The 16,259-nt window shown below is 30.7% G+C and overlaps 1 protein-coding gene across 1 annotated transcript in view; it reads left to right on the top strand.

The window, feature by feature from the left end:
* LOC129975916 (fatty-acid amide hydrolase 2-B-like) overlaps positions 1-16,259 on the top strand; it is a 43,470-nt gene that overhangs the window by 4,043 nt on the left and 23,168 nt on the right. Inside the window, exons 2-4 of the mRNA XM_056089205.1 lie at positions 4,242-4,461; positions 8,295-8,504; positions 15,594-15,713. Of these exons, the coding sequence (XP_055945180.1) occupies positions 4,242-4,461; positions 8,295-8,504; positions 15,594-15,713 (550 nt within the window). The remainder of the gene's footprint in view (positions 1-4,241; positions 4,462-8,294; positions 8,505-15,593; positions 15,714-16,259) is intronic.

Here is a 16,259-nt window from a genome sequence, read left to right as displayed (position 1 = left end):
TCATCTTTGAGACGGTCGATGAAGTGAGATAAAATCGCCCGTTTCTTTTTTTTAATAGCGATATTAATATTTTCATAAACCAATCAGTTTTAGTGATTGAATTAGTTAATTGGAATGCAACTCTTTTTATTTAAAATAGTACTGTCTAAAAATATTTTGTTAAATATGATTCACGGGACATGTAAAAAATCTATGTAAAATCTTAAAATTCATAATTCATTGGAAGAATTATTGTCTCAAGTTATATTGCCTAAATAATATAAATATTATATTTATATAAACATTTAAATTATTTAGGCAATTATTTTAGCAGACGTATGTCTATGGTTTACAAATTAGCTTTGGGCTCTAATTAGAGTGGCTATTCTGCATATATTAAATCATCTTTCCTTAAATAAAACTGATTTATTGAATTATAGAGATATTATAAGAGATGATAGGAAACTTACTTCTACTTTTTAGAAAATATATTGCATATCATACAGATAGGTGCTGAAAATTACACTTTTATATATTTAAAATGCTTTATCCTCAATAACAGTTAACTTAATTTTTAATTTGAGTTTTAATGTGATGGCAACATAGGGATAAAAGTCAATTTTTTTCCCATGCACGCGTAACGCGATTTTGGAGGTAAAATTGTTGAATATATGGCTAAAAGTTTTCAAAAAAATTCATTAAAAATAGAAACTTAATCATAGTTTAAAACACTGGTATCATTAAAAAGATAACTTTAACTTTTGGAATTTAACATGATGTAAAAATACTTTTTGTGTGTTTATATTTTTAGAAATTATCGCGGAGAAACGTCGAAATTTCGTCTAATTTTTAATTAATTTAGATTATTATTAAAAATTCAAAAAAATTGCTCCGAGTTGCACATTATCGACCTCCAAGGTATACGTGTGCCGAATTTGATACCTGTAGGTCGAACGGTCTGACCTGTAGAGCGCCAACATACACACACACTCACATACATCCAGCTTTATTATAAGCTCAATTTCGGCGTTTATCAGCGATAACATCCGAAAATATTTTCACACGAAAACAATATTAGTACCGTGTCAAAATTTAAACAGTTATCTTTCTAATGACATCAATTTAATAGTACTGAGTCCTTTTGCTGAATTTTGGCAATTTAAAAAAAATTATTATTTCCAACAATAGATTACATTGGTGTTCCTAAATTAAAACCATTTCCATTGTTTTATTAAATATTTAATCACGTGATTTTCTTCCATTATTGAAAGCCAAGGAAAATGAATTCTGGTTAATATCTGCGTAGTTTACAAAACAAATAAAAAATGGCAATATAATATCTGGAAATTTAGAAAATATTTCAAGCAAATATTAATGTCTTTAATATTACTATGATATCATGAGATTGAGCCCATTAGAAAGGTTTGCACTTTGAATTAAAAATGAGCAAACCTTTCAGGTGGCAACAATTGGAATATCAGCTATGATGTTTAAGTGCAGCCCATTTGATTTTTAAATTAACATTTACTCAAAATACAACTCCAATCTGTCGTTTGAAACCAAATACTTTAGAAGCAAAGATGTAGCTGGAGGGACTGTTTCGTATAAAGCATTAACAGCACTGTGACTGTCTTTTCAAAGACTAAAGATTTTTTAGACTTTACAATTGTTCTGAACTATTGGGTGGAAAAATAATCTTATTGGGTGAATCATTCACAATCACTAAACTGTTTCATGTTGCCTAATGAAGCGCATATTTCTGTTTGAATTATATCCTATAAGTTTTACTAAAGTTATTCTAACTCTTGATACAGAGAAAGAATTTGTAAGGGAATGCCGAAGTGAAGGAACAAGTGTTTCTCTCATTTTGCAATCCCACAAAGACATTTGCAACATACATAACACAAACTTGATATATACAACATGCATTTGATTATAACGCATTTAAAGAGACTGATACTTCAAAATTTCCAGAATGAATATGTAATCCACTAGATTTAAATATATGTCAAGTCCCCCCCCCCCTCGAATCTAAATAGTTTTGCAGGAAAAAAAAAAGAAATTAAGGAGTTTTTTAAAAAAAGCAAGCGCAGCAGAGAAAAGGTTAAATCAGAGACTTTAATTGCCAACTCTTTGGCTTTAATAAATGTTAGCACTTCTATAACTGAGTTCACTTTTATAATAATAATAATAATAATTAAATGATAAAATCATATAGCTGACAATAATTCTTTCTCAATTGAATAATAAATACCATTAAAAAATATTTGATCCAAAATAATAAAATGTCCGCAATTTTTTTCGTAATATATATTTTAATGAAAGCAATTGAATTAAGCGTATTTTTTAATTGCGTAATTTTTGCTATGTATCCAATAAATGTCTTTTTTTTGTTAATTATTGTTTTCAAAAAATTTTAACTGGATAATTCAAATAGTTACAAATTCCTTATTTACTATGGAATTTTTTCAAATGAGAATTCATAAATGTTTTCTTTTATTTAAAAATATTAAATTAATAAGAAAATGGCAAGCCACAAAATTAAATTAAAATTTTATTTTTTATTATCAAATACATTCAATTTTGGAAAAAAATTAACACACATAGAAAACTATAGAATGAATACTCTTTAAATCATTAAAAAATGGCCCTGAATAAATTTTTATGATAGCTGAGAAAAACTATATTTTTAATTCTAAAAAAAACGGCGTTTGTTTGTCTGGAGACTTGAAAAATGTGTATAGAAGTTGGCATCTTTAAAACTTCAGCAAAAAGAAAACCTCACAAGAATAAAATACTTTTATGGAAATGTAGACGATAGGAAACAAAAATGCTCAGAAATCTCTACAAAACAATGTCATCTCCTCAGTCTAAGGTCAAGAGTGGGGTCAATGTTACATCCTTTCGTAGGTGCAGGGAATGATGGCATTGACATTTCTTGTAAAAGGGGACTCTTCTTCCCCCTGTATCTTATGTCACTGAGAACTGTTGACTTGCTAGTTGGTTAGCCAACGAAAGGAAAAATGGATCTCACAGATTTGCAAACAAAATTGAAATAAATCCTGAGAGAAATATTCTGAAATTTGACAGAAAGTTCATTTTAATTATAACGCATTTGAGTACCCTATCCTTGTAAATCAAATAAATAAAACGCAGTTGCTCATTTGTTCCCGAAAAAAAAAGAAAGCATTTAGATCGTGCCTCGTCCCGGTATGCCATATATCCCTCAGTTAAAAAGGATATTAAATAATATGATTTTGCCAATCGTATTGCAATTTATTTAGAACAATTGGTTTTAATATTTCAATGTGTTTCCCCCTCCCCCCCAAGATTTTATAATTTTTTATATCTCAGAAATGTCTTGAATGTCACTTCTTTTGATATTATTTATTTTTAGTTTTCCCATTCATAGTTATTCCCCCCTATATTTGGTTTACTCTTTTCCTTTTCATTTTCTTTCTTTCTTTTTTTTCTCTGTGGAAAATTGAAAAAAATTCTCAGCAAATCTGCAATGGAAAAAAATTGCTTCCGATTCAGCACTACGGTATAGGTTTTGAGGCCCCCAGGTTTCAAGTCACGAGGCGATCGCCTCCAACACCCGTGCGGAAATCCGCCACTGGGCATACCACTGAACATTTTCCTTGTTTTGATAGCACGTATATGATAAAACAGAGAGCCTACGTTCTCTGAATCCAGATGTAGTTTCAAACGATTACATGAAACAACACCGTAATAATAATACAATAATTTATCTTTTGACTTGCATCTTTATTTTGAAGAATTGTGCAACCATACAAGTGCAGCCTTATATAATTTGAAATATATTCATGTGCTTTAACCCCTTGCACTCGGAAAAGTAATTCGATGCAAAATTATTCACTTAATACAGAGATTTGTTTATTGCTCTGAAAAATAAATATACATAATTGTTTTAAGTCGCATTTCTTTGAAAAATTAACCTACGTATTTTTATCATTCTTTAGGCGTTTTTAATCATAAAAATTTAAAAAATAAATAAATAAAACGTCAAAATGATGCACCGCCTTGAATGGGGAGTCAGAGGCACCATCCGAGTGCAAAGAATTAACTTTCTACGCGTATACGAAACTTCCTTTTATCAACAAGTTCTAGGGACATTTATCATAGTTCTATTGGTTTCTATTTTGAAAGTGAGATGGGTTGAAAAAAGATTATAAAGGTACATGAATAATTTTTTCGTTTTATTTCATTCTTTTTTCACAAATGCTTCTTACTTCTTGCAGCTCAAGAGCACAGATGTTGTGGAGGCCTACATTGAAAGAATTCAAGAGGTGGATCCTTATATCAACGCAACAGTGGACCGTCGTTTCCAAGATGCCTTGAAGGAGGCACACGAAGCAGATCTGCTGATTGCTTCAAGAAAGTATACCGAAGAACAGCTGATGAATGAAAAGCCTTTATTGGGAGTTCCTTTGACTGTCAAGATGGTACTTTTTGTTAAAGGCAAGATGATAACAAATTGTTACAATATGAAATATATTCGTAGTCACGAAAAGAATACATTCATTTACAATTGAAATGTTGGAGATAAAAAACAATCAACCATATTATATAATAATCAAACCATATTCTAATATAATATTGTATAATTCTAATTCTATAATAATATTATATAATAATTTATTTTATTTATCAAAGCAAATAGAACTACAGAAAAAGTGACACAACATAATATAAAAATGAAACCAAACAGCAAAAAATAAAGTACTTAATCATAATAACGATATGATTATTAAGGGAACTAGGAGTTAGTAACTTCGGATGGCTCCGCTCGCCAATTCCCAGGAACCACGTTGTGACTCTTTTATGATCAATACTTTTTTCCAGCTGGCTTCAACCACTCGCCTTACAGTTAAGCTTTTATTTTGTGATATTTAATTATAAGTATATTAATAATCAAAACATTTTAACCTTTAAATGCATATGGTTACCAATTGTCTACATCCAATTGAATTTAATTTTATTCAAAATCCGTTGATAACCATAGACAATAAATCATATTTGAAAGAAAAGAGTTGACAGTGCTTTTGGTGGGTAAGGTATTTTTTTTTTGAACATTTGAATGTGGTGGATGATGAGGTTAAGTGCATTACGTGACGAGATAGTTTCTATTGTTCAGTTTCCTGTAAAGGAATGATTTATCTAATCTAATTGTTAAAAATCCTCATCTGTTGTCAGGTAAACTATCAATGTTTGATGATGTATTTGAAAATTATATTAGAAACAAGCTAGATTTTTGGGAGATACTGTATGTTGCCACATGTCTGCATACAATGTTTTTCAAAATAAGTATACCATATTATTACCTGGATTTATTTATTTATTTTTACATAACCTATGAAGATTTTCGTGTAATAAACGATTAATTTTAATTCAAAATAATATTCATGACGTAAGGGTTTAATTATTTTAACTTAATATTAAGTTTTCTTCATTTGCTAAAAGCTAAATAATAAAATTTTTAAAAGTAAATTACGTAAACATCGTTTTTGTCATAGGCAAATGAGTCATGAATGTTTGAAAATAACTTCTAATTAATAAAAGCAAAGACAATTATATCTTCATACTATAAGCGAATCATGCGAGTAGTATTTGTTAAATTGTACAGCGCGAAATTTGACAATATCAAAAAGTTCGAAAGATCATATTTATGCTTATCAATCAGTAAAACGAGCCGATTAATATTTTGAAATGCCTATAATAGTAATACTAATCAGCTGAATGAGAAATAATCTTTAATGAATTGCATTATTAATAAAAGTGTCGTATATAGAAATTGTAAGAAAAAATATTTGTGTGATTTTTGTGCAATGGAAATGGTATAGATAAAGAAAAGAGCTATTTCTTGAATATTTTTATTACTTTTTGGGCCAGAATGAATTGATTTCTCTTCACATTTGTATCAGAACAACCAGGAAAGAAATCTTAAAACCTCTCCCATTCATAAAATTAGTATTGCGCTTGAAAGTAATTTTTGAGATGTATTGTTTTTAAAGAAAATGCTTCACATATTCATTTCCATTGAGTTACATTTCAGAAAATAACTCATTATTCGATGGCACAATCATTGAAAATGTAAAAAAATTAATACAAAATACTGATTAAGCTTTTCATTTTTATAGGTTATTACCTGAACTTAAAACTAACAATGAAAAAATCTAGTGATATTAGTTTAAATTTATAAGGATATTAATTTATATTTATATATTTTTTAATCAAGTATTTTCATTTTAAATCATAGAGATAATGATATATTATGTTGCATTTAAAAATAAAACTGAGAATCTGACACTTAGCAATAGGAAACTAGGCACTTAGCTAGGAAGTATTTTGAATTATGAATTCCATTTATCTTCTAGAATTAAATGAGATGAAGAAATTGTACATGGGTTTGGTTAGTTGTTTTATGTGAAATATTATACATTCGTAATTAAAAATATCGCTAAATTTAAAAAGTTATGAAAATATTAAAAATGATTTATGTGCATTTAATGAGCTTGATTAATGCACATTTAATGATTTATGTACTTGTAATGAAAAATCGAATCCTGAAATAAAAATTACCTTATGCTTAAGACAAGAGAGAATCTATTATTCTTAAAATATGAAAATAATACCTACCTTTTCATTACATAAAGCAAATTAAAATTCTTAGCGAAAAAAGTTTACTAGCTGGCGTTACTAGCCATTAAAGTATCCTGTCTTAGGAGTAGAGTGTCTTCCTGTGATCTCATCGTCTCGGATTCGCGTCCTTGTTCGGGCATGGATGTTCTTTACCCTGTGTTCCATCGGTGAAGTGCGTGAAAGCCTCCCCCCTCCGCCTATAAAAAGGGGTTTTGCAAGCGAGTATGTAAGGGTCATCTTCATATATGAGCTAGAAATCAGACTTCTGCCGTTGGGTGCTCAGGCGGCTTTACCCTCAGAAGCCACTGTACACACTCGGCTTAGGATCGTTTGTCCATCGCAAGTGCCATAAATAACAGCATCAGAAGTCAGCTGAGATAGAGAACCTGCTTACAATAGAAGAAACAAAGCTCTTTAAAATTTCCGTGAGGAGAAGAAATAAGTCCGACATAAATTTCATAAAATAAAGCTTCCGTTTTAAATCATGCTTAAAAATTTATATATTTTTTTTCTAAATTGAAGTGAAATTAGACAATATATTATTGAAAAAATTAATTTCTGAATCAGCTTAACATTTTAGAATTTTAAGGTGATTTACTTGGTATCTCTCTTTTTGTGAGATAATATTTTCATAAGTTATCACTATCTCTCGAAACTTCGCTTCCTTTTTGATTCGTGAAAGTCAATTCAAACATTTTAGATGCACGTCCTCATCCTCCAAAGTATGTTTCTTTCTAATTTTGTTACTTTATTTTTGCTTTTATTATTAATAGATATAATTGTATAACGAATGTAAAAAACAAATAGCTCTTTCATTAAAAGTGAAATAAATTTTATTATAATAATAATATAATAATCTAATATAATAATTAATATAATATAATAATAGGGTAATATAAGGTTTGAAGTCAGGATGGTTCGCTGTTTTGATATTTGCCTTGGGCGCTATTTTATGTACGTACGCCTCACTTTTGTAGTGACAAAAATCTACAAAATTTTATCTAACATATTGTTCTAGTTATTAGAGACAAAATTTTATGCATTGACTATTCCCGTATATAAATTACTGGTGCATTTATTTCCCTTAAATATTCTTTAAATATTGTTAAGCAACCAATAAATTTGGTCTTAAAGAGTAAAAAAAAAAAAAAAAAAAAAAAAATAAAGGACAATTAAAAAATAATTTGCTTTTTTAATTGCCCTTTGCTTTTTTTATTTTTTAATTCCATTAAATTCTTAGCACTTTTTCTTACATAAATACCATTTGATTTTCTTCATATTCTTCATAATTTGTTCTTCAGTTCAAGCACAGTAAACGAAGCTATTTTTATTTCATTTGATAAATTTTGAATAGTATAAATATTATATTTACAAGAGTCTTATTTATTTTCTGGTTTGAAAATCAAGGATGTCAGTATCCATTAGCAACCAAATCAACAATTTACTTCACTATTTAATAAGCAATGCACAGGATGCATATCATTTCATAAAGTTAAAAAGGATATTAATAAAAAAAAATTTAAAATTAAGCGTGTGGCTACATCAATTAAGTATTGATATTATAGAACTTTGGAATGTGAAAAAACGATGACACTTAGTTTGCTATCAAAAGTGAATCACTTGATGTTTAGCATTTTTTCTCTTAATTTCAGGTCTTCGGTGCACAGGCGGATCCAAGCTCTTCGAGGATCTCGTACCCACTGAAGACGCACCTACTGTTGCTTTAATGAAAAAAGCCGGAGCCATAATCATAGCCACCACCAATACTCCCGAATTCGGGATGAATATAGAATCCGCAAACTTCGTGCACGGTAGAACTCGCAATCCGTATAATACGAACAGGACTCCTGGTGGAAGCAGCGGTTGGTGATGCCATATTGTGTTCTAGAAATTATATATATTTTCTTTAGATATTATAATTCCTTTCAAAATTATTTGATCTATTATCTTATATGCATTTAAGAAAAAAAAATATTCAAGAATTTATCATTAAGGTATCTGTCTACCTATGGTGACTAATTTTTGAAAAATTCCTTTAAAGAATTATTTTAGTTCCTTTTCTGGATTGAAAATAATGAAGAACATTGATCAGGAAATTCTGTACCAAATGAGATTTTGTAAAATGTGTCAATTTGGGTAAAAAACAGTGAAAATTGCAACAAAAAGGAAAACATTCTACAAACAATTCCATTGCACATATTCCAATTATTTTTGTACACAGCATACTTACAGCTATTATGAAGGGAATGAACTAGAATCTAAGAAATATGTGCATTTTCAAAAGATTATAGCTCATCGAATATTTATATATTGAAAATTTTACAAAATTCGTTGTTGAAAATATCATTAGGCAATTCTAAACAAAAACTACTCAGTTCAAAATTATATCTCTAGTCCATTGCCTTTCGAACACTTAAGGTAACATATATATTCAAAATTTCGCGTTAATATATTAATAAGTTTTTACGATATCATGTTTTACATATGAAAATTTTTATAAAACCCCAGTTTTTCAAAAAAATTCCTTTAAAGTCTTCATTTGCTTGTATTAAAAATGCTCTGTAAACATAAACAATGTTGGAAAGAAGATGTAATTGCCAAACCTTACGGTTTAAAAACAACTCAAAACGTATTCTAATACACGTGGTTTGCTGATAGAACATATTATGAAATAAATTATGATTCAGAGAGGCGTATATTTGATTCAACTTACGTTGGTTCTTACAGTTTCGTTTTCAGCTACAGTGGTTGATAAAAAATCACATATTTCAATTTCTATTCATCATATAATTGAAACAAACAAAGATTTGGAAACCCAAATAAATGTGTTTTAAAATTAAACAATAAAAATTTGTGAATTTTGACCAAAAACTGCCTTTTAAACGTAATGTTCCCTTTAAATTCACATTAGCCGTTAGATGATTAAGGAGTTTAATCTCAAAGAAACCCCTGAAACGGACCCAAGAGGGAGAAATATATACAAATTTCCCCTTACTCCTCTTTTTCACCCCTACTTAACAACGAACCTGACCATGACTCCTGGAATAGCAAAGTAGATCAGGGGAATAAGTTATTTCAAGGATGATTAAGAGACAAACAGATTAGGGGACGTTGAGAATTGTTAATGGTTTAATGATGCAACATTTGTTTCAGCACGTGCAAAGAGAAAGAAAAAAATTCTTTTATGTCTAACCAAAAGGAAAAGGTAAAATTCTCCCTGTTTCATCAATTTTGCATTATCTTTAACTCAATTTAAATTCAATGCATGTTCATTTAAATAGCCACTTTCAAATAAATAGTTACATTGAATTAAGTGGAATTATTTCAACTGACTTCAAACCACGTCCAAGAGATCGGGGAAAGAGGGGTGCAGTAGCTTCTGAGGGCAAAGGAGCCTGAGCATCCGAGGGCAGAAATCTGACTTCTAGCTCATATGAAGATGGCACTTACACAATCGCTTACATAACCCCTTTTTACAGTGGGGCTCTTTCACATGCCTCACAAATAGAACACAGGGGGAAGCACAACTGAACCGGAACACCCAGATCACGGGGAAGACGCGCTATCTCTAAGCCGGACGCCAGCCTAAAAATCTTAATAATTATAATAGAAAGAAAGTTTAAAGAATTTAGTAAAAAAAAAATTTATTAAATAAAGTACTTCAAACACCCCTTACGTTCCAGAGAAAATTGAATATATTTTATATTTCTTATATTTTAGACTTAAAAATTTGCTTATTCCTTGAAAGCAAAATAAAATTTAGAATGTATTTTTTCCTTACTCAAAATTCTTTTGCAGTTCTACAGACAGATTTATTTTTTTTTGGAAAATAAGAAAATTTTATTTGCAAACTTAAGTTCATACTTTCTTAACTTTTCTTGTCTAAGTAAGAATTCATTTTTTTCCGTATTTTGACAGTTGTGACAAATAGATTATACAGCTGTATAATATATATATATATATATATATATATATATATATATATATATATATATATATATATATATATATATATATATATATATATATATATATATATATATATATATATATATATATATATATATATATATATATATATATGCCATCAAAAACATAACTTGTAAAAAAAACCAAGTCTCGCAACTCAGTTCTTCTATCGTAAAAAGTTGTGAGATCCATGTAATACCAAGTCGGTCCCTTTATTCAGTCCCTACTTAAGGGTCCATCTCTCTTACGTTATTACGTAATTAGCTAACCTAAACAACATCTTATAGTGACCATATCAATATTAAAAATCTTTTATGGTTTAAATAAATAGATTGACTTGGCAATCGCACTAAACAATCTAATTTAATATAACATGTTAATGTAATCTAATTTAATGTAAAATTACATTGTGTTTTAATGCAATGGCCAAATCAATCTATTTATTTAAACCATAAAAGATTTTCTATATTGATATGGCCACTATAAGATGTTGTTAGATTAGCTAATTACGTAATAACTTAAGACAGAAGGACCCTTGACCGATAAATTGACCGACTTGGTATTACATGGATCTCACAACGTTTTACGATAGAAGAACTGAGTAGCGAGACTTGGTTTTTTTTACAAGTTATGTTTTTGATGGCATCTCATTTCTTTTTGTAGATAGTCCTTTTCTTATTTTTGTATGTAGTCTTCCTCTTTTCTTTTTCGATACTACTTCTTGAGCTTCAGCTACAGTTTTTCTCAAAGCCCACTCCCTGTCTCTATGGGTTTTCTCGTAAGCTTTGATGTTACAATTTTTGACACGTTTGGACGATAAATGCTTCTTAGTCTGTTGTATTCACAAATTGAGGATTCCTGCGCTTTAATGCTTCCAAAGTCGTCATTAATTCGATGTAAGCCATCCAGACTTATAAGTCTCGAAAGTGCCACATAAGCTTGACCGGATGTGAATACTGCAGAACCGATATCCATCAGTGCATTATTTAGACTGACTTCTGACTTTTGTGTATAGTTATAGCATAGACGATACATATGGGAAACTGTTCGGGATGAACATAAGCTCTATTAATAATTTCAAATTTAGCTTTGACCGGACTAAGCTCATAAACATGTTCTTTACTAAATGTAATGTATATTTTCTTAGTTATTTTTGTATTTTCCGGATCAACCTTTACTCTTTGCATTATACCGATAGAATCATTAACTAAACCAAGACTCACGTCAATAGTTCGCCTTAACATGACTTTTGCTCCTATTTTTATAATTGTGTTCTCTTCCAGGCCTGCAGTCATAGAAGCATCGTCTTCATATTTTTTTATGCATTCACGAGCTCTTTTTTTAGGTATCTGGGGCAATCTATGCTATCTACAGCTGTAAGTTTTATTTCGGGATGTGGAAGAGATTTAAGCATTGCAGTATTTAATTGTTGACACATGTTTTTTGTAGGTAATAAGCAAATGGTATCACCAGGAAGCTTCGAGAATTGTTCAATGATTTCAATTAATCTGTTTTCAATTGAATTGGATTTGAGAGTAATTAATCTAATCGGAAGAAAGTCGCTGTCTTTTTGTGTAGTCACACTTTATCTTATTCTATTTAGCATTTCAACAAAGTCAGAATCATTGAACTGTCGCATGTTAATTGTAAGTTCATCGTATATGAACAGTTCAATCCTCAGATTCGGTATTCTGAGAGAAGCTAGCAACTTGTTAGTTTCAGCAGTTGATAGTTTTTCAAAAGGTGACTTTTCTCTTACCGACGGAAGTTGTAAGAGATCTCCGAAAACTACAAGATGTTTTTTTTTTCAAATCATCCATTCTGATCGTCACTTGTGTCAAATATTTCAGATAAGCGTAAATGAATGTATGTTAAAGTAACATTGGATATCATCGATACTTCGTCTATGATAAACAACACTACTTCTTTCAAATCTGATCTCAGAACTTGGAGCCCTTCATCAGAAAGTGGCTTGTACTTCGGTGTTTGATTGCGTTCTACGGGCAGCTGCAATAGTCTATGTATAGTCAATCCATTCACAGTGAATGCAGCTATTCCTGTTGGAGCACTAACTGCCACTTTTTTGTTTAAATACGTCTTAACCCAAACTTTCAGAGTTTTTATTAAAAAGCTCTTTTCAGTGTCACCAGTTCCACTCACAAAACAGCGTAAAACGTCAGCGTTATTATCAGTTGTGTCCATTTTATTTTTGATCATATCGAAGACTCTTTTTTGATCCGCATTAAGTTTTGCGATCACACTTTGAAGATCAGTTTGCTCTTCTTCTACCAGATTGATTCTCTGAAAGTCACCCATTACATTTTGAGCTTCCACAGCTTCAAATTGAATTATTTCAAATTAGATATTGTTACAAACCTGTAATTTTGCTTCGCAGCGCGAATAGTGTCATCATAAGAAAGACCGTTTAACAGTAATATGTATTGGATGCTGTCGGATGCCGAGCCAGTGATCCCAGAGCTTGGTGACAAGCTTGGCGATGAATTTGCCGACAAAATGGATAATACTCGAAACTTTGAGAAATTTATCGATCCGTCCATTATTACACGCATATTTTAGTTTTTCCTTGATTTATACTCTAAACACTAATTGTATTCTAAATTTGAAGTTTCTATGTCAGCTAGAAGTGCCTTAGAGTTTTGATGATCGGTCAGTCAGTCAGTGACAAAATTCACTGACTTTGACTAGTTATAAGTCTTAAACTACTGGTTCAAATTTAATGAAATTTGAAATATGCCGTGTTTATATAATGTCTGCTTGGTTACTGAAAATTCAGGCTTCTAGTTTTGTCCACAACGAAGTTATAGGGAGTCGAAAATGGCCTGAACTGCTTGAAGAAAAGGATGATATGGCCGTGCCGCTTGTTTTTGCTCGACTTGGCGGGGGCACTGCCGTGCACCCATATGTATATATATAAACCTGGTTTACTCTTCGAAACGAAATGATCCAAATATATATTGCCTATTATTAATTCACTATTCAAAAGAAAACTGTTTAAAGATAATTTTATTTCAATTAAATTTTTTCCTGTAATTGTATGCAATTGCATTTAATTTGTTTATAAATTTCACAAAAGCATTTTTTTAATAGATGCATTCAATAATATTCTAAAAATAAAAAGGTGGTGCTAATCAGATGAAATTATAATTAATCGATTTCTAAAGTCAAAAAAAAGAGAAGCACATAAGCGATAACAAATTAAACATGAAAATATTAAAATAATACACTGTCATTAAAGCATTATTTACATTTGTTCAAAATTTCAAACATTCTAGCGAGTGAGGAAGTATGAGATAAAAAAATGATTACAAAACTGCAATTTCACAAACATGAAATAAATGAACTTAAAAACCAAGAGTCTAAAAAGTAATTTATTCTTCTGGCGACAGAGCAGCCAAACCAGGAGCCTTTTCGCCATCAGCAAATAATCATTATTCAATGACAGAAGAGACATTTATTTTCAATTGTAGAATAACGCTAAAGATATTATAGAATTTGTTTTAGACCAAATGAGATAAATGTATTAACCATTAGTAGGGGATTGCAGGTGGTTATTAAACTAATGGAAACATTTGTGAATATAAATGACATTTTTAAATGCGCTTCGTAAGCACTAAAATATAATAATAACTCCCAGATTTTTTTAAAAATAGCAATGTATATATTCTGGTAGTATGTGGTAGCTTTATTGTAGTTCTGTAACTCTTGACTTTTTCCAAAAGCGTAAAATGTCGGATCTTTCAGATTTTCAAAGAGGCCAAATTGTAGGAGCCCGTCTAGCTGCAGCAAGTGTGACCGAAACATTCAAAATTTTAAGTGTTTTAGAGGTACGGTGTTTAAAGTCATGACAGCATACAGACGGCGCGGCAAGACAAGCTCGGCAAAGCAAAATAGTGGCCGGAAAGAGAAGCTCAGTAAAAGAAACTGACAGGTATTGAAGCGAATTATAATGTCTAAAAAGAGAACAACTTCAGCAAAAGTGACTGCAGAGATCAATACCCATCTGGATTCTCCAGTGTCAGTGATTACAGTTAGAAGACACCTTCATATACAGAATATTTATGGCAGAGCAACAATTCCAAAGCCACTTGTCACACATGTTAATGGTAAACGACGTCTACAGTGGTGTCACATTCACAAAACCTGATCGATTGATAAGTGGAAGAAAGGAATATGGTCTGACGAATCGTGATTCAGAATTTTCCCTACAACAAGACGGGTGCATGTTTGGAAGACACCTGCACAAGCGTGCGATTGTGATTGTTTCCTCCCAGCTGCCAAGCATGGAGGTGGATATGTCATGATATGGGCAGATATGGGCAGCCATGTCGTGGTCTTCTGCTGAACCAATCGTAACCCTGAAGGGAAGGATCACTGGGGAGAAGTATAGAGAAATTTTAGCTGACCAGGTCCATGCTATGATGCAAACTTTGTTTCCTGCAAGAGATAAAATTTTACAGGCTGATAATCCATTCAGCGAGACTTGTCCAATCATGGTTTGATAAACATGAGAATGAAATTAAACATCTGCCTTGGCCCGCACAGTCACCTGACCTCAATATAATTGAACCGTTATGGTCCATTTTAGAGCATTCAATACGGAATCGATATATTCCATCGGCATCTCTCCCAGAACTTTCAAAATATCTCAAGGAAGAATGGTACGATACTTTTCTAAATACTATTCAACACTTGTATGAATCTATTCCTGGGCGAATCCAATCTGTATTACATGCCAAAGGTGGTCCTACACCATACTAATAAAAGATTCTTTATAAATCTAAGGTGCTTCCGTTATTTTGATAACCACCTGTAAATGAAATTGCAATATTTGAACAGCTGTACAACCTTGGTTGTTGTTCTAAAAAATTGTTATATAGATTTATACAACAACCAAAAATTTAAATGTTCGATACAAATAATATAAATACAAAGATCAGAAATTAGCTTCCTTTTCTTCTTAGGAGGTGAGAGTGCTTTAATCGCTTCTGGTGGATCTGTGCTTGGATTAGGAAATGATCTTTTGGGAAGTCTAAGAATTCCGGCTCATTTTTCGGGTATTTTTGCCCACAAACCAACAGCAGGTACGACAATGGTATTTGAAATTATTTTGTTTATTTATATATTTTTCTAATTAGCGCAAGATTTAATCAGTCAAAGTCATTCAATCGTCGAAATTTTGAATATGAGTTTTGTTTTACGATTTTATTTAAAGTTGTGGACCATTTATACTTATACATACATACAGCGTTTATGAACAAAAGCAAATACTTTTATAATGAAACCAATTAAGGTATTAAAATGCATACAGGGTGATTCAAAATTCATAATGCAAACTTAGAGGGGATATATATAGCAAATATACGAAAAATATTCACATAGGATATCAGGTCAAAGTTCAATTATTTAGGCATAAATACAGAATGCTTCAATTCAACAGAAACGAATTTAGTTTTTAACTTCAATACTAGTGAAGAGATTTTAAAGAAATTGTTATCAGTGGCTTAGTGGACCAGTCACTTGGCTAATCCGATCTCCTGATTACTTTCTGATCTGAAGATTTAACACAGATTTATTTAACACATGAGGTTATTTATTTAACATCTGAAGATTTAACACATGAGATTACA

The sequence above is a fragment of the Argiope bruennichi genome, chromosome 1, assembly GCF_947563725.1.
Source record: "Argiope bruennichi chromosome 1, qqArgBrue1.1, whole genome shotgun sequence".
Lineage (NCBI taxonomy): Eukaryota > Metazoa > Arthropoda > Arachnida > Araneae > Araneidae > Argiope > Argiope bruennichi.
The sequence above is the reverse complement of the archived record's forward strand: the minus strand, read 5'-3'. Positions and strand labels throughout refer to the sequence as shown.